The 18,935-nt window shown below is 43.4% G+C and overlaps 1 protein-coding gene across 1 annotated transcript in view; it reads right to left on the minus strand.

Annotated features, from left to right (window-relative positions):
* Nucleotides 1–18,935, minus strand: part of NBAS (neuroblastoma amplified sequence) — a 1,239,997-nt gene that overhangs the window by 59,192 nt on the left and 1,161,870 nt on the right. Inside the window, exon 51 of the mRNA XM_029595926.1 lies at nt 13,194–13,338. Within this exon, the coding sequence (XP_029451786.1) occupies nt 13,194–13,338 (145 nt within the window). The remainder of the gene's footprint in view (nt 1–13,193; nt 13,339–18,935) is intronic.

Here is an 18,935-nt window from a genome sequence, read left to right on the forward strand (position 1 = left end):
CAATCAGTGCTTTGAAAATAGCCTTAATTTCTAGTATGTTTATATAAAACCTTTGTTCCTGTGTGTTCCATATTCCTTGTGAGCTAGATGTTTTCCCATCTTTGTGGAGATACACCTGTTGTTAATGTTAATTGTACTTGAAGAGAGTGAAACAACTGACCCTGTAAAAGGCTGGATGATTGATTCTACCATTTCAGAGATTCACGGCATTGGAGAGTTATTGGTATTTGGTGAGAGTGATTGAAAATGCTGATTCCAAGGCCTCTTTAGATTCCATTGGGGGAATCTCGTGTGTAACTGTGCAAACAGGGTTATAAGAACAGTAGCTGCCATATCCCCCAATAGTTTCATGAATCTTCTCTCTGGCACTAATGCAATGCTGAGAATGTATCCTATCAGTGTTCTAAGACTGAATGCCTGCTGCATCAGAAGTTAGGATTTGCCTTCTTCAGTGTTCAGATGAGTTCCTATAAAATCTAAGAGGCAGACAGGAGATAGGTGAGATTTTTCTTAATTCAAGTTAAATCCCAGAGAAATAAGGACTCAAATAGTAAGAATCATTGACTTTTTGGCTTCTTTTAAAGATCTGGTCAATATTAACTATTGTCTAAGTATGGAAACACCAACACATTTTCCTTTCTCAGATATGCTACCAGTAGGCATTTGGTAAAGCCTCTCAAAGCTGCTGAGAGACTGAAGTAAAGAACTTTGTACTGTTAATAATCATTTTCTAGTATGAATCTGAGATACTTCCTAAGATGAGGATGAATGGGAATGTTCATATACATTAAGCAAACCCTGAGATCGAATGAGGTTAACCAGTTAAGCCCAGAAGAATAAGTATAGTGGATAACACATTTATCTTGAATTTCTCCCACGTTAGGTAAAAATTTAAGTCCCTTAAACCTAGAATTGGGTGATATTTTCTGGTCTTTTTGGGAATCTGGAAGTATATGGAATAAAATCTGTACTAGCTCTATCTCCTCTGCAGAAAGAAGAGATGTTATTTTCTGTCTTATTAGAGGCATTTGCTTTCAAGGAAAACATGAGATGTAAGGGGAGACCTGGATGGTAGATTTTGCAAATTTAAATGGTACTGAGTACTCATTTCATCAGCGGTAATCATGGACCATTGACAATAAAAATGTTGTAACCTTCCTTTCACTGGAAGGAGTTCGATACAAAAAAAAGTCTGCACTTATTTCTGACCTGGCTGTTAGCTTGTCTGTTTAAAGCCTGTCTTGCACATGGTGAGGATTTTGCCTGTTGTTGTAGTTGGTAATGCTGTCTTTGATAGTGGTAAGGAGCAAATCATCTACATGAATAGTAGTATTGCTGATACCTTCTCTGGAAGATTGATGGTTCAGCAGTTGCTGTAGTAAGAGCATGCAATGTTGTACATTGTTCCTTTTTAGTATTTACCATGTTTCTAAATTTATCCCCAAATAGATCATCTCCTTTACAGGATACATCTGCTAATTTTTCATGCACAGATCTAATAATTTACATTCCTTCCCTGGAGGAGTATGAGAATACTTTTTTATTTCTTTGCTTTCCTCAAAGCTGATTCCTTGACTTCAGAATTATGTGGCAGTTGTAGCCTGTTGTGACCTGGGCAATTCTTTACCTTATATTTAAGGTCAAGTTTTCTTCCTATTGATGATACCCAAAGGGGCATAGTCCAAAGTTTTGCTTATAGAACCCTTAAAGTCTTATGCATTTGCACTATAGATGGCTGTTTTGGTATTTTGATGAATTTGAATACCCTAGAATAGTCTACTGACAGATCTGGTTGACTTTAAATGGGAATGAATGTGTTAGTTTTTTTTAAATTAAAATCAAGTATGATTCGCTGCTTTCTGTTTCTGGATAAGTATCTGGTCTTTTTTGGGTTAAAACTGCTCTTTCCTCAGGTGATGAGGCCTCAGAGAAAGTTTAAATTGCCTGCACCTTAAGGATCTGGGTGACATCTTCGCACAGGCTTCACAATTTGAAGTAGCGTATTTATGCCCAAATATATGAGGCATAACTTGTGGATAACCACTGATGCCATCTTTTTCTAGAAATCTTTTTCCAGAAATCTTCAAGCTAGAAATCTTTTTCCAGAAATCTTCAAGCTAGAAATTAAAGATTTTTTTTTTAAAGAAAACTCAACAAAAGAAAATAAAACAAGTACTAGTAGTAACATAAATTAACTACCTGAAAAACATTGCAAAAACACTATGAGGTACATTTTGAAAGGTTGCGCGCGGGCGTACATGTGCACTCGCTACCCGGCGGGTGCACATGTACACCCGATTTTATAACTTGCGCGCACAGGCACTCGCAACTTATAAAATCTGGGTTTGGCTCACGCAAGGGGGTGCACAACTGTACATCGTGCATGCGCCGAGCCGCACTGCCTTTCCCCATTCCCTTCCCCCTAACCTGATCTTCCCACCCCTTCACCTGATCTTCCCACCCCTTCCCCTAACCTTCCCCGCCTTAGCCCTACTCTAACCCCTCTCAAAAATTTTGTTTACCTTTTGCGCCTGCCTCTGGGCAAGCGCAAGTTGCGCACGCCGGCAGTTGGTCGACGCGCAATCCCCAGCACAGCAGCAAATATGGCCGCTGTGCCGGGAGCCTGACCCAGCCCGACCCCTCCCCTTTTTGCAAGCCCTGGGACTTACACACGTCCCGGGGCTTTAGGCCCGGCGCACGTAACCTTTTTAAAATCCGGCCCAAAATGCTTACAGTAAAATTGTGGGCCGAGGGAGGGAGAGCCAATCATATGTCCTGCCATGCTAGTGGAAGAAAGACCGAGGAGAATTGTGTGCACATGAGGCTAATAAGCGGGAATTTTCATGCATGCTTAAAAAGTTTTTAATTTTCTGAGCTCTAGGAGAACTGCTCCGGAATTGTACCATTGGATGTCATCACCCATAAGCAAACATGAAGATCTCCACCCACTAATTTAATCATCTGAATAAAGCTACAGGGTGCCTGTCTTCAGTTTCAGCTCTTTCTCTCTTTGTTTCCTGTGTCAGCCCCCCCCCACCCCCTCACAATCAACCTTCAGGGAACAAGAGGAGAAAGTGAGACAGGAGCATACAGAACAGGGGAAAGGGGAGGCACTATACTCCCTAATCCAGCCCCTCCCAGGAGGGAGGGGTAAGTTTGGTGTAGAAAGAGAAACAGTCAAAATGTTGATCCCTCAAAGTTGTCAAATTAAAACTAAAGATGATTTTGATATGATTCCTGGAAGCAGTGATGTCCTTTAAAAGACCTGCATATGTGGCCAACCACACACCAGCTACAAAAAGTGTATATGTTTTGAAAGTCTGCAACTGCTGGTGTCCCCTAACTGACAAAGACAGCATTCACTTAAATTCTTAGAAGCCCTGACAACTGGCACTAATGCTTAGGAGTTTCAGACTTGAGCTAATTCAACCCATTTTTTTGTCTATTACCACAAGTATCTTTGTGTAATTAAGAGCAAGACAAACTGCTGATGCTGAGGGCATTTCTGGCATAGATAGGCTCAAGTACTCACAAGAAAATATAAAAAGCATGGTTGCACTGTATCCCAATTCAAAACAAAATGACATTTCATAGTTAATTATTGTACTTGGTAAATTGTGTATTTGTATATAATTTAAACATTGTTGAGAAAAAATGTGAAAGATGGCCAATTAAAAAAAGACTTTTTGCATAGAAGGAAAGAGTCCATTATTCAAAGAGGGCTGAACACCTGATCTAAGGCACCTTAATTAGGAACCTATATTCAGCTGTGTAAGGAGCCTTAAACAGCTAAATATAGGTACCAAAATAAGGTGTCTTAAAACAGCTGTATATGGGTGTCTAACTAGGCTTAAAGTCCATAAATTTGAGGCTTTTAAATTAATTGATTCTCCTACACTTAGGTGCTTTATTCATGTGCCAAGTGCTATAAATCAGCACTGAGCTGCTAAATTTCTGCTACGGCCTTGCACTCGCTCGCTTTTGTGGTGTCTTATAACTTAAGGAACCTATATTTAGGTGCTGAGCCTAGGAAAAATTTTAAATTCAAAAGTTTAGGCACCTAATTCTAAAAATGAGATGCTTAGGGTATTTGAAAATTGGGCTCAAGTTGAAGAAAGCAAGGTCTTCAATGCCTCCTATTGGATGTGACAGATTTTGGGCCTGCTTAGGAGAGATATGGAGTGCAATGGTAGGAAAAGGGTAGAGGTCAAGTAAAGACATGGGGAAGGAGAGAGTTGGTGTTGGGTTTCATAAAGAAATTTATATTAGCATCCATCGGTAGAAGAATCTGAACTGTGCAGACTGGATGGACTATTTTGTTTTTTATTCACTGTCATATACTATGTTACAATGAATATTCTTCATTTGAATACAATTCTAAATTAATTCCATCCATCTAGTAGTAACCAAATTACCTTTCAATTACAATAGATTTAAATAGTTCAGTTTCTTCCATTTTACTTTCCAAATTGCCCTCAGAAAGAGTTATATCCTTTATTTCACTGTGCTGGGTATATAAATTGCCGCCCACTGTCTCACTTTCTGTTTTTTAATTTTTGATATCTGGAAATAAATCTTTCCTAAATGGAAAAGTAGCTTGCCACATCATTTCCAAACAGCCGCAGTCACACAAACCTGAGATGCAGCACTTCCCTTTGCTGAGATCAGCTCTGACACAGTGATTATTGTGAGCTCCATAGCCAGCAAGGATTTCAGGACACGAGGTCCAGTAACTCTCTTGCTGCTGTGGACACCATGTGGGGAAATACCAGCCACACAGAGGGCCTTAGTGGGAGGGGAGCCCCTTAATCTTAGCCTGCTCAGAATTTCAGGATATCTAGCTCTTGCAGTATCTCCTGCAGCCACAAGAGTGGATGAAATCACAGCAAAGATTACGCCTGCTGACACATCTACATCAGCCTTTGCCATAAAGGAAACATCTTCAACTCCTCTTTCCCCTCATCCCCTTGCCTGCTGAAGCCATCATCATAGATGAAAAACTGACTATGCAGCATGCGGCCTTTAGTTATTATGGACCTGTGCTGTAGAATGAGCTACCATTGGAAATGAGAGCTGAGGTGAACTGTGTGAAGTTTCAAAAAGTTTTCCAAAAAATGGCTTTTTTCTGTTTTATGAGGTATTTGAAATGATAGGGGAGGGGGATGCTGAATAAGGTATGAATTGTTAATGTTATATTGCTTTCATGTGTCTGCTTTTTATTTTTGACTGCGCTTTGATATAAGGCTAAGGGCATATAATCAAGTGTTCTGCAAATAAATAAATAGCGAATCTGTCTATGGGTCCCTTGATGGTGTTCTCAGAAAGGAAGCACCATGGGGGCATTCTTGCGCTTTGGCAACCCACACAAGCAACACCAAAGAAAAGTAGATAAAACTGAAGCTGGTTAAAATGAATAATAATGAGGACAGTAGTATCAACCACCAAGAGTAAGAGAGCCAACTACCTGCTTGCAGCCATTTTGCCTACCACTTATCTGCACCACCTTGTAAACAAATAGGTGGTCCCTTTTCGGTATTATTTGCCTAGAAGTTCTTTGAATTGTTAGGCATGAAATCAAATATGAATAAATAAATTCATGTCTTAGATTATATAGATTGTAAATCCTGTAAAAAAAATTTACATGAAAACAATCATAAATGAAGCAGCAACATTGTAAAAAAAAAAAGAACTAAATAACTGTAAAGAGACTATAAAAACTTTCAGGATCCAAAACATGGGCTTTTTTAATGATGAGTGAGGTGAATTTGGTACTGTCACAACAAATAATATAAAAGCTCTGAAACCTCCTCTCTATCCCAAAATTAGTAATGTGTACACTCCAGAAGATTACAGTGTGATCAGTTTTTTGGAACATAAGAAATTGCCATGCTGGGTCACGCCAAGGGTCCATCAAGCCCAGCATCCTGTTTCCAACAGAAGCCAAACCAGGCCACAAGAACCTGTAGTTATGTGGCTAGATTTAAAGGGCTACTTGCTACAATATGTGTACTCCAGAAGATTAAATTGTAATCAGCTTTTTTGGAGGTAAACATTCTATTTGGGTAGATTTTAAAAGGGCTGTGTGTGCGCCCATAAATGCATGTAAAGATATGTGCTATTTTATAAAGTATACGCATATGTTATAAAAATACTCTTCATGAGCATATGTGTGCAGTTTTACATGCATATCTGAGAGACTCTTTACAAGGCTCAGCCTAACATTCAAGATATGGACCAATGTAAGAGGGCACTATGATTCGAGGTGAGTTTTCAGGAGGTGGGTCAGGGGGGTGTTGTTACAGACACATTCAGAGACTGCAGTGTACAAATCAACTCCTCTCGTTAGAATTTCCATGGCTTATAACAGAAAGAGATGCAACCTGCCAGCCATTGGATAGGGGCTGTTTGGCAACGTCAATGTCTAACCTATTCTTATCAAAAGAAACAAAAAGTTGGGTGGACTGCCTATGGGCTTCTGCCACTTCAGGTAGAAGGCTAAGGCTCACTTGCAGTCCAAACTGTGCAGTACTCATTCACCTTGGTGCGAATGGGGCCTGGGAAAGAAAATTGTCAGGACGACTGACTGGTTAAGATGGAAATCCATCACGACCTTAGGCAGAAACTTAGGGTGCATACGCAATACCACCCTGTCATGATAAAACTTAGTGTAAGGTGGATAGGTCACTAAGGCCTGGAGCTCACTTTAAGCCAGTCTCCGAAAAGTATAGAAGGTAATCAAGCAGTTTTTGTGTGGGGCAAGAGAATGGATCTAGGGCCTTCTGCTCACACCACACAAACAAACCTCCTCTACTTCAGTCCGTAGGACCTTCTAGTGGAAGGCTTTATAGAAACCACCAGGACCCAAGACACATCCTCAGAAAGATCAAGCAGCTGCAGAATTTTCCTTTCAACATCCAGGCTGTGAGTGACAGAGCCTGGAGGTTGGAATGTCACAGCCTGCCCTGATCTTGCATGATGAGATCTGGGGAAGTCCCCAGGCTGATCAGTTTCCAGATGGACAATGCCTGTAGGAGGGGAAACCAGCCATGTCTTGGCCAATGAGGGGCTATAAGGATCATAGTCCCTCTGTCTTCGCGAAGCTTTAAGAGAGCCTTCACCACTAAGGGAATCGGAGCATATGCGTACAGAAGACCCTTGCCCCAGTGATGGGCCAGGGTGCTTGAGGCTGGTTTGCCATATGACCTGGTCAGCGAGCAGAACTGAGGAACATTCCTGTTGCAGGTGGTGAGAACAGATCCACATCTTGGCTCACCCAGAGGCAGAATATCTGATTCGCTACCCCCGGTCCAGGGACCAATCATGGGGTCTGAAGGCTCGACTCAGCCTGTCCATAACCATGTTATCCATACTGGCCAGTTACATGGCCCAGGGCACCATCCCATGGGATAGGGCCCACAACCAGTTCTGGACCACTTCCTGATACAGGAGGTACGATCTCATGACTCCATGCTTTTTGATATACCAGATGGCTACTTGGTTGTTGGTCTAGATCAGGACAAATTTGTTGGAAAGCTGATCTCTGAAAGACCATAGTATTGTACCTGGTCACCCGGAGCTCCAAGAAGTTAATTTGACAAGAATGTTCCTGAGCAGACCATAGCCCATGGGTGGGAAGCCCATCCACATAAGCTCCCCAACCCAGAAGTCCCCCATTCCAGAACAGAAAGCACCCGCCACCAGGACAAAGAGTCCCTAAGAGACAGAGTGACTCAGATGCAATCCTGGAAGCTCTGAGTGGCTTGGCACCACTGTTACCTCAGGGTCCATTGGGCTTTGTGCATGTGTAAGCGTGCCAAGGGAGTGATGTGGACAGTCATGGTCATATGGCCCAACAGCCTCAATATGTGCCAGGCTGATACCTACTGGCTCTGTTGAAATTCTGCCGCAATGCTCACCAAGGGGATGGCCCTCTGGCATGGCCGAAAGGCCTTGTCCTGAGACTGGGCCTTTGGGTAGTTAAGGATGAAACTTGAATGGTCAAACGCATAGACCTGGTGGCCCCTGCTGAGGTGTGCTCTTGACCAGTCAATCGTCCAGATATGGGAAAACTTACATTCCCAGACTGCGGAGGTGCACCACCACCATGGTCAGGCATTTTGTTAAGACCCGTGGGGCGGATACAAGCCCGAATGCAACACCCAGTATTGGAAGTGCTGTTTTCCACCACAAATTGGAGATACTTCCTGTGACCGGGGAAGATCTCGATATGGGTGTATGCATCCTTTAGGCTGAGGGAGCATAGCATGTCCCCTTTTTACAAAAAACATTTCTTGTTTTTAGAAACTTGTTCCAAGCCCCTCACGTCTAGGATTGGATGGAGTCCTCCTGTTCTTTTTGGAATCAGGAAGTATCTGGAGTAGAATCCCTGCCCTCTTTGTCCTGGTGGTATAGGCTCGACCATTCTGGCCATTAAGGAGAAGATCTCCATTTGCAGTACTTCCTGATGCACTACCGGCCCCTAAGATGGGTATGGGGGCAATGTGGTGGGACATCCAGTAGATTTAATTGGTACCCTAGTAGACGATGGACAAAACCCACTGGTCTGAGGTTACACTGGGCCACTGGTTCGCAAAGAACTGCAGACTGTCCCCGACTGGAGGGTCCATTGTTTTGGGTATGGGCGACTGGCTTACACTCCCTTCGGCCCAATCAAAACCCATCCCCGGAGTTGACTTGAGGAGCTGACTGGAGTTTGGGAGCACTTTGTTGCCTGGGACAGCCACATGAGCTCTGATGGTTTTGATGGGCTTGAGGAAGCGGAGGATAGTACTTCCTTTGGCAAAAACTGCTATTAAATAATAAGCAATAGTAGCTTGAGATTTATTTAATGTTTGTGTACTTTCCAGGTACTTGTGACTTGGATTGGCCACTGTTGGAAACAGGATACTGGGCTTGATGGACCCTTGGTCTGAAACTGTATGGCATACCATATGTTCTTAAAGACTTCCTTGGCCCCGGTCTCGATGGCCTCCTGGAGAAGGAGGATGGATCTGTAGTACTGGTGAAGAGCTGCTGGAGTGTTTCATGATGGTCCCGGAGTTGGGGCACAACATCCCTCACCCTATCTCCGAAATGATTCTCTCCAGTACACAGCATGTCAGTGAGTTGTTCCTGTACCTTCAGTCAGATATCCGAGGCCTGCAGCCATGCCATTCTGCAGGTGCCGATTCCCGCTGCAGAGACCCTCAATGCGGTCTCGAAAATATTGTAGGTTGCATGGACCTCATGTTTCCCGCACCCCAGCCCCTTGTGCACCTGCAACATAAGGGTGTCTTGCTGCTGTTCAGGCAGCTGCTCAGCCATCTCCTGCACCTGCTTCCAGATGTCCTGTGAGTACTGGCTCATGTACAGCTGGTAGGCAGTGATGCAGGCAATAAAAATGGCACCTTGGAATACTTCCTCCCCAGAGCATCCATCGTTCTGTGGTCATTCTTTGGGGACACCGAGGAATGGGTCTGAGAGCACATGGCCTTCTTGAGGACGGATTTGACCACTACCGACTGGTGAGGCAGCTGATACTTATCAAATCTGGCAGCCTTCTGTATGAGGCACACCCTATCTGCCTTCTTATTAATGGATGCACTGTGAGGGGATGTTCCCAAATCCTTAGCAGCAGCTCCTTAAGGATCTCATGTACCGGGACCATCACGAACTCCTTAGGAGGCTCCATGAACTGAAGGATCTCAAGCGTTTTGTGCCTGGCATCCTCCTCAGTGATCACCCTCCCAAAACCAGCGAAGGTTAAGTCCTCAGGTGGAAACTTCCTTCGCTCATCTGGAGAAGAAGGGTCTGACAAGAGACCATCCGAGCCCTTGGAGGAGGACTCCATTTGGTCATAGGGACCCTCATCCTTACTGTATGTCACAGAGAATGGGGCCATAGTTGTTCGGCCTATGTCCAGAAGTGCAGGTACCGATGGAACTGGATGGGGGATTACAGGCCTTGGCATTTCTGCTGGCCACAGTGGAGATTCCTCCTTGAAGGAACTGGTGACAACCACCATATTGGTAGGAAGAGGTCTCAGTGCTCTGGTGGGCACCGGTGCTGTCCCAGGAACTGACACCAGCTTGATTGGTAAGCGCCCATGTACTGAGCTTCTCCACTTGACACTCCAGCTCCTCTTTTAATGTTGCTGATGTCAACACCAACTGGGAGGAAGGAGGGGTGGCCAGATCTTCCTCGGACCCATGAGGGAGATTGGTGACTGGCACCAGGATCAGTGGAGCCTGCTGTGCACCCCGGGTATTGATGGAGGAGGGGCACTCCTTGCTACAGGGACGCTTTGGGGGCACTGCCGCAAAAGCAGGTGCATCCACGTGCCCAGCACCATGAACTGATCGGGACTGGTGCCAATGCTTCTTAGACTTCCCTCGATGCTTGGCCTGGTCCTTCTCCAGTGCTGAGGCCAATGAACCTGGCATCCTCAGACCGGAGGAGATCGACAGCAATTGGTCTCCGGCACCCCTATCCACAGGCAACCTCCATGGAACTGATGGTCCCACCAATGTTGATGGCATGGTATCCATCAGGGTGGCTCCAAGATCCTTCGATGCTGATGGCTCAGACTTCCTTGACTCGAAGAGCTGATCCATCTTGTCAAGTTGAAGCTGACGTCCCTTCAGAGTCATCTGGGTGCACAAGCGGCAACCCGAGAAGTCATGTGATTCTCCCAGGTAGAGGATGCAAATATCATGAGGATCGGTGATCGATATGGTCCTTGGGCTCTGGGGCATTGACAGAAACTGGATATGTCCATGACAGGGCAAAACCAAGGGGAAAAAGATGGAACGACAGCAGTAGACATCAATGGTGGGCAGGCACCAAGGCACTGCCATCTCTGGGGGAACAAAATGTGATAAGAAACTTACCCAAAATGCCAGACATCCTGACTGGGGAAACTTTGGGAAGGCACCGAGAGGTACCCGACAATGGACTTGAAGAAAAAATTGCGAAAAACAATATCCACAAGGCAAAAGCCAAGTTTTTACAGCTTTATCAAACTGCAAGGCTCACAGCTCCACAGGAAAAAGACTGAAGAGGGACCCTGCGTGGACGCATAGTACAGGGCATGCTGGGCATGCTCAGTGTGCCTAGTCAAAGCTTCTAGAAACTTTGACATAAGTTTTCCGCTCCATCTGTTATCACTCATGTGTGAGGACTACCATCCTGCTTGTTCTCAGAGAGCTAGCAAGCTGTTTCCGGCAGGAATATTATAATTATGAGAATTACCTTATATAATATGTACACAATTCTTCTTCTTAATAAAAGGAAGGGGTTTCTTAATGGTGATGGAGAGAAGAAGAGAGGGTGAAAGCAAATCTAAAAGAGACATTTCTAGAGCTGCATACTAGATGGGAATGTGGCAGCACACTTCATTCTTAGGCTTTACTTTCTATTCTACACTTCTTTAAAAGGTAGATTTTTAAACTGGCGTGTGGGTGTCCATGTGTGTGTGGTTTCCGGTGGATGCGCCGATTTTATAACATGTTCACGCGGGTTCCGATTCACGCGCGCAAGGGGGGGGGGGGGGGGGGAGGAATTTTCTTAGAAGTGCACGGTGACGTGATAGGGCCTTCACCAGCTCCTTCTAAGTCCACTACGATAAAGGAGCGGACTGGGAGGGAACTTCCTTAACCCTCTACCTACCCTGCCTCCCTTTTCCCCTCTAGCTAGCTTTTTTTTTTTATATACTTACTTGCTCTCCCAAGCAGTAGTAAGTTGCGCGGACCAACCAGCTGCCGGCATGTGCTGTCTTGGTCTGCCCACAGCCTGCCCAGACCCTGCCTCTTTTGAATCAAGTGGGCCTTTTGTGTGTACCAGGAGATATGCGTGAAGCAGAGGCCCTTTAAAAATCCCCACGGCACGGGCACGGCCATGAGCGTATCTCCAGGTTTTTATGTGCGCCGGCGTTTTAAAATTTAACTATATGTCAATAGAAATTGCTGCAACGTCCCCTTGTGACAGATTATTTTGGTTGAAATATAGCCAAACTAGGTATTTCTGTATGGATACTCTTCTAGTCATTATAAGGCTTCATTATTTTGGATGGTTTTGATATGCTTAAGGGATTCTGAACTTTGGTATATTTTACTGGATTGATGAAATATATTTATAAATTGAAATATATTCAGATTTATACTTGGTGAAATACAAGATATAAGGTCCAATCCATACTTAATTTTAGAATCCACAAAAAATCGTTATAGATGTTAAAAATGTGAGTTTGATTTAAGCTTCTCAGGAAATTATGGCAGATTCATTTTACTTTAATTTTTCTTAGTGTGTGTGAGTATCTGGACTTGTTCTAGGGGTCCTTTGAGACTTCTTTACTTGTTACAGCATTATTCTTATTACTCTATTATTATTTTCATATAGCCCAGGTGCCAGATTTTAAATACTTGCCCTGGATGTAGAAACATACACTAAGATTTCAAAATGCTGCAGTGATATGATTCATTTTTGGAAGTAAAAAAATAATTTACAAAATTGCTTAGGAATATATTTAAAATCATTTGATTAACATTTTGAAACTCAGACATTCTCACCACTTAATTAGTAATGATTCTTGAGTGAAGCAGTGGTTAGAGCAGCAGGTTACAAACCAGGAAAGCCAGTTTAAAACCCATTGCCACTCCTTGTGACCTTGGGCAAGTCACTTCATTCTCTATTGCTTCAAACTTGCAGGGTCATTTTTATTGTGCGATGTGCTGGTTTTGCAATGCTATTATTAAAATTAGGGGAAGGGGAGGAGTGTGGGCGGGATTTGGGCGGAGTTATCTCCCGGCAGCCCTGCAGTCGATAAATGTTTTTCACAATGTTGCCGGCAGTACCACGGGAAATAACTACACCTTTTCCCGTGGTGCTATGGCGGGCTGCACTTTGGCGGGCGAAACCGCACCGCCGTGATGCGGCGAGCTGTCCACTATCGCCCCCCACCCCTTTTGTTTCGCAACACATGATGAATCTAGGGTTAGACTGTAAGTCCTCTGTGAACATGGAGATAGCTACAGTACCTGTATGTAATCCGATTTTAAGTGGCTGAAAAGCAGAATATAAATAAAAAATAAACAAAATTTAAAAAGCTGCTCCTGTGATGGAACTTTTTTTTTTTTTTTAACCAGTCGCATGGTCATAGGTGCCCATGGTGAAATGATCTTGAAACCACAACTTACCTCTACAGAGAGCATATGTTTAGTGGAATATAAAGAGCGGCAGATTTTCAGAACTTCGTTTCCCACATTCTCCTTTTGTTCACTTTTGCAGCTGCATAGCATGGCTGTACCCAGTTTTACCCAAGGATTATCACATGTGCATGCACTGAAAACAAAGATACAACACCAGATGAATGGTATCAATCTTGCACACTAAACAAATCTATAACGCTGTGTGTCATAAAGAGGGGCTATAAAACACAATAACTGAACATCTGTGGGACTTTATAAAAAAGTAAATAAAATGGAAGAGTAAGAGTGGAGAAGAATGTTAATATTAGACCTGCTTCTTACTGAAAATTTTCACTGAGCAGACTTTGCTGATTAATCTACAGCGGGGGTGCTCAAACCGGTCCTAAGGCCCCCCCCGCCACTCGGGTTTTCAGGATATCCCTGATGCATATGCATGAGAAATATTTGCATACACAGGAGATACTGCATGAAATACTATGAATGAGCAGTAGCTTCCTTGGATTGCTCACTTACAAGCTGTCCTCTTTTGGGGTCTAAAACATAATGAACTTAACAGCAAACCTAAGATGTGCAATGCTACAACATGCAACACTGATTATTTTCGTACTTAAATATTAGCAACTCCTCAAAAAGCATACATATGGTGCCATACCTTGCTAAACAAAACAAAACAAAACAGCACTGAATGATGAAGAACATATTTTATCTTCAATGAAATTCCTAAGAATTAAAAGGTTCAGTGAATACTGATTCTGTTGATGCATAAACATTAAGCTTTAAACAAATACAAAGACCACATTGTCTCTGAAATAAACTTGACCTTTTCCTCAAATATGCTTAACAAACAAATGGAAAAACAGAAATGTACAACATAACTCTACTCTTTGTGTAAAGGTCAATAGCACTAAATAACAATTCAATTAAATGTGAGACTATTAATGTAACACATGGCTTGCAGATTCATTTTGCTTTTCACCGTTCAGAAAGAATACCTCCATAGACTAGAATTTCTAAACGTTTGAGTCTATATATGGCTTTCAGTGTTTTGCAGCAAGACCGAAGATTCAGACAGAGAAAAATTCATAATTAATTACCATAAATGTTAAGGCTTTAAAAAGGCCTTCCCTAAAGGCAACAGAGAAATTGCATTAATAAAAAGATGTTGTCATAATTAACTACAGCTGAGGCCCAAATTGGCAGCTGGACACACTGCCAGAATTGGCTCTGCTTCCTGCCCTCTCTCTTGGGTTTGTTCTTATTTTGAATATGGCCAAGTACAAAGGTTCGACTGTGGACTTGCCCTTCAATGTCTGGTCAACCCTTGGCTAGGCCGATGGACTGGTTTGTAGTGTCCGAAATCCAGCAGCACTGGAGCTCGCAGACAAACCTTGGATGAAGAAGGAAGCCCTGTGAATCTCTACCAGGCTCAGAAGCAGAGGTGTCACTGAGCACAGGAGAGAGAACTCTTGCCTGTGCTGAGTAGCTTTATTAGCATGGAATGTCATAGCATTTGCTTGGAAAGTAGAACTGAAATGTTTGCTGCAATTGGGAGGATACTAAGCAGTAGGGATGTGATTCAGCCAAACCTTTTGGTTCGGCTTTCATTATCGGCCCGCTGCGGGAAATTTTGTTTCCCGCAGTTCAGGCCGATTTTTTTTGCGGCTGCCCCGAACCGAAAAAAAAGAAAAACACCCCAACAATTCAGATTTAATTAATTACAATCCCCCATCCTCCCGACCCCCACAAAACTTGGCTAAAGTCCCTGGTGGTCCAGCGAGGGTCCTGGGAGCGATCTCCCTCTCTCGGGCCGTCGGCTGCCAGTAAACAAAATGGCGCCAGTGGCCCTTTGCCCTTACCGTGTGACAGGGGGCTATCGGTGCCATTGGCCGGCCTCTGTCACATGGTAGGAGCAATGGACGGCTGGTGCCATCTTAAAAAATGGCACGGGCCTTTGATGCAACTCCATCATTACTCTCTGCATCAATGACAGGGGATTGCAGGAAAACTTGAATCAAACAGTTACCAACAAGGGCCCTGAAATTGGTGGTTGGTGAAACAAATACATATGGGAAAATAAGTGTGGGAGCTTGCTGGGCAGACTGGATGGGCTGATTGGTCTTTTTGTGCCGTCATTTATATGTGTCTATAAACCCTATTGGGAAGAGCTCTATTTGTGATTTCCAGTGGCTTTTAAAATAGCTCTTCATTGCAATTTTTGGGTGAGTTATGGATTTATTAGATCTTAGGTTCTCTAGACTGGTTGTAACTAACCTTATTGTAAGATCATACATGCCCTCTGATTTGATCATATTTACAGTGTATCCAGTGATTTGGGCCTCTCTCAATCTGGGCTAGTAAGAAAATAGTGTTAAGAACTTTTTACATTTATATCTAGGGTGTTTCATTATTTTCTGTTCAATTATCATTTCTGTTTCAAGATATTGCTTGGAAATGCATAATTGCATATAAAAATAAAGGAAACAAATGTTATGACTGGTGCACCCAGGCTCCCATGGTGCTGCAGCCAGAGGAGAAAATACATAATTAACCTGTTGCTGCATACAATGCATTCAGACACCTTCACTTTTTCCACATTTTGTTACTTACAGTCTTGTTCTAAAATGGATAATATGCATTTTTTCCCTCCTCAAGCAACACACAATACCCCATAGTAACAAAATGAATTCAGGTTTTTAGAAATTTGTGAAAATGAATTTAAAAAACCCCTAAAATACCACATTTACGTAAGTATTCAGACCCTTTACTCAGTACTTTGTTCGGGCACCTTTTGCAGCAAGTATAGCTTCAAGTCTTCTTGAGTAAGAACCTACAATCTTCACACACCTGGATTTAGGGATTTTCTCACATTCTTCTCTGTGGATCCTCTACCTGAATGTAATCCACTTTGAAGTGCCTGAAAAAGTGGAATATAAATTTAAAAAAAAAAAAAATTTCTATCAGGTTGAATGGGGAGCGTCGATGCACAGCTATTTTCAGGTCTCTCCAGAGATGTTCAATTGGGTTCAAGCCTGGCTCTGGCTGGGCTACTCAAGGACATTCACAAACCTGTGCCGAAGCCACTCCTGCATTGTCTTGGCTATGTGCTTAGGTTCACTGTCCTTTGGAAGGTGAATCAGCCCCAGTCTGATGTCCAGAGAGTCCTGGAGCAGGTTTTCATCAAGGATCTTGCTGTACTTTGCACCCCATTCTTCTTTCCCTCAATCCTGATTAGTCTCCCAATTCCTGCAGCTGATAAAACATCCCTACAGCTGCCACCACCATGCTTCTCCAGAAGGATGGAATTTACTAGGTGATTAGCGGTACCTGGTTTCTTCCAGACATCTCGCTTGGCAATAAGGCCAAAGAGTTCAATCTTGGTTTCATCAGACCAGAGAATCTTGTTTCTCATGCTCTGAGGGTCCTTTACGTACCTTCTGGCAAACTCCAAGTGGGCTGTTATGTGCCTTTTATGGAGGAGTGGCTTCTGCCTAGCCACTCTACCATAAAGGCTCGATTGGTGGAGTACTGCAGAGATGGTTGCCCTTCTGTAAGGTTCGCCCATTGCCTCAGGGAACTCTGAAGCTCTGTCATAGTGACCATTTGGTTCTTGGTCACCTCCCTGACAAAGGCCCTTCCTCCCCCGATTGCTCGGTTTGGATGGGCGGCTAGCTCTAGGAAGAGTACCTCGAGGGGATAATGCTTCTTTGCTATTACAACATAAGGAACAAAAGTTTATATTTAGTGGCAGTCTTTGCACCCTAAAGGCTTGAACTCAGCTATAGAATGGGACACGTTTTATTGAACATCTCAGTAAAGCTAGATTCTTTGTGAAACCCCCCTCCCTGCCATAAAAAGATCATTTGGGGTAATTCAAACAAATGGTTTTAGTGGAAATGCTGTCAGAAAATCATGTTGCCATAACAGGTCAGGTTTGAAGATCAATGTTAGATTTTATATTGTATTATATTCATGTTTGAAATTACTTTTTGAAATCACATTTGTAGTTGAATAACACAATTTAGTTTTATGCTAGTAAGTTCTTGGAGTGTATAAGAATGTTTATGTAATTTACAGCACTAGACCCAAGGATAATGGCTGATGACAGTTCATAAGCACTTTTCTTATTTGGAAAGGATTTATAAAGCAACACTCCAATGTAATATTGTTTGATATAGATACTGACGTCCCCCTAAGGAAGAGACTAGAGGAGTTCCATAAGATACAATTTATAAATACAAAGTATATATGACGTCTGACTCTACAACTAAGGAAAGTTTAGTCTTAAATATTGTTAAGAAACCAGAGAGAATCTGTTGGTTTGACCAGCGCAGAGACTATTTAGGTTATCGGAGGGGAATATAACAACAATTTATAGCCTGATACTTTTATAAATAAGCTTTTTTTCCTTTTGGAAAATTGTTCACACTAATAGGATAATGAGGGACATTTTGGTCAAGAGTGATGTTTCAATATTGCAAGACCCAAAGGAAGTAAAAGTGTCAAAGTGCTATAATTATAAGAGCAGTCTTTGGAATAGTATTGCCATCATTATTGCACATTCAATACGGTTTGATTTTAATAATTTGATATGGGATATTTTGAATATGAATGGTTGTGAGTGTGGTGTGAATGTTGATGGATCATTAACATCAGTTGGGTACATTAATATTTTGTAATAACGTGATTTAACAAAGGATTTAGGGGCGGATTTTAAGAGCCCTGCTCGCCTAAATCCGCCCAAATCCGGGCGGATTTAGGCGAGCAGGGCCCTGCGCGCCGGTAAGCCTATTTTACATAGGCCTACCGGCTTACGCAGAGCCCCGGGACTCGCGTAAGTCCCGGGGTTTTCGGAGGGGGCGTGTTGGGGGCGGGCCCGAACCGCGCGGCGTTTTCGGGGCGTGTCGGGAGCGTTCCGTGGGCGGGCCCTGGGGTGTGGCTACGGCCCGGGGCGGCCCGGGGGCGTGGCCACGCCCTCCGGACCCGCCCCCAGATCGCGTCCCGGCGCGCTAGCGGCCCGCTGGCGCGCGGGGATTTACGCCTCCCTCTGGGAGGCGTAAATCCCCCGACAAAGGTAAGAGGGGGGCTTAGACAGGGCCGGGTGGGTGGGTTAGGTAGGGGAAGGGAGGGGAAGGGAGGGGAAGGGAGGGGAAGGTGAGGGGAGGGCAAAAGGAAGTTCCCTCCGAGGCCGCTCCGATTTCGGAGCGGCCTCGGAGGGAACGGGGGTAGGCTGCGCCGCTCGGCGCGCGCCGGCTATACAAAATCGATAGCCTTGCGCGCGCCGATCCAGGTTTTTAGCAAACAAAAGTAGGCCTATTCGCGGAGTATGAAAATCCGCCCCGCAATGTATAAGAATTGAAAGATTAAAATGGGTCATTTATTGGCAGATAGTATACAGAATATATATATATATATATACACACACACACACACACACATCTTTACATGAAATGCAAAGATATTTAAATACCACAAGTTTTTATTTAAAATAAAACAAAAAAAACAGTGACAGGCTATTTCTGTTGCTACAAAATTTCAAATTAACACTTTCTTCTTTGAAATTTTCAAGGCCAAAAAGGCCTGCAGATGGTCTCTGATGCTAGGTGTATAATCTCTGTGGGATCATACCTCAGAGGCCTCAAAAGGGCATGAAATAATTACTTTCTTTAAAAAAGAATTCTGCCCTTTAACATTCTGCAGAGCTAAATGTATAGAATCTCTACTGGGAGCCTA

This window comes from Rhinatrema bivittatum, chromosome 3, assembly GCF_901001135.1.
Source record: "Rhinatrema bivittatum chromosome 3, aRhiBiv1.1, whole genome shotgun sequence".
NCBI lineage: Eukaryota > Metazoa > Chordata > Amphibia > Gymnophiona > Rhinatrematidae > Rhinatrema > Rhinatrema bivittatum.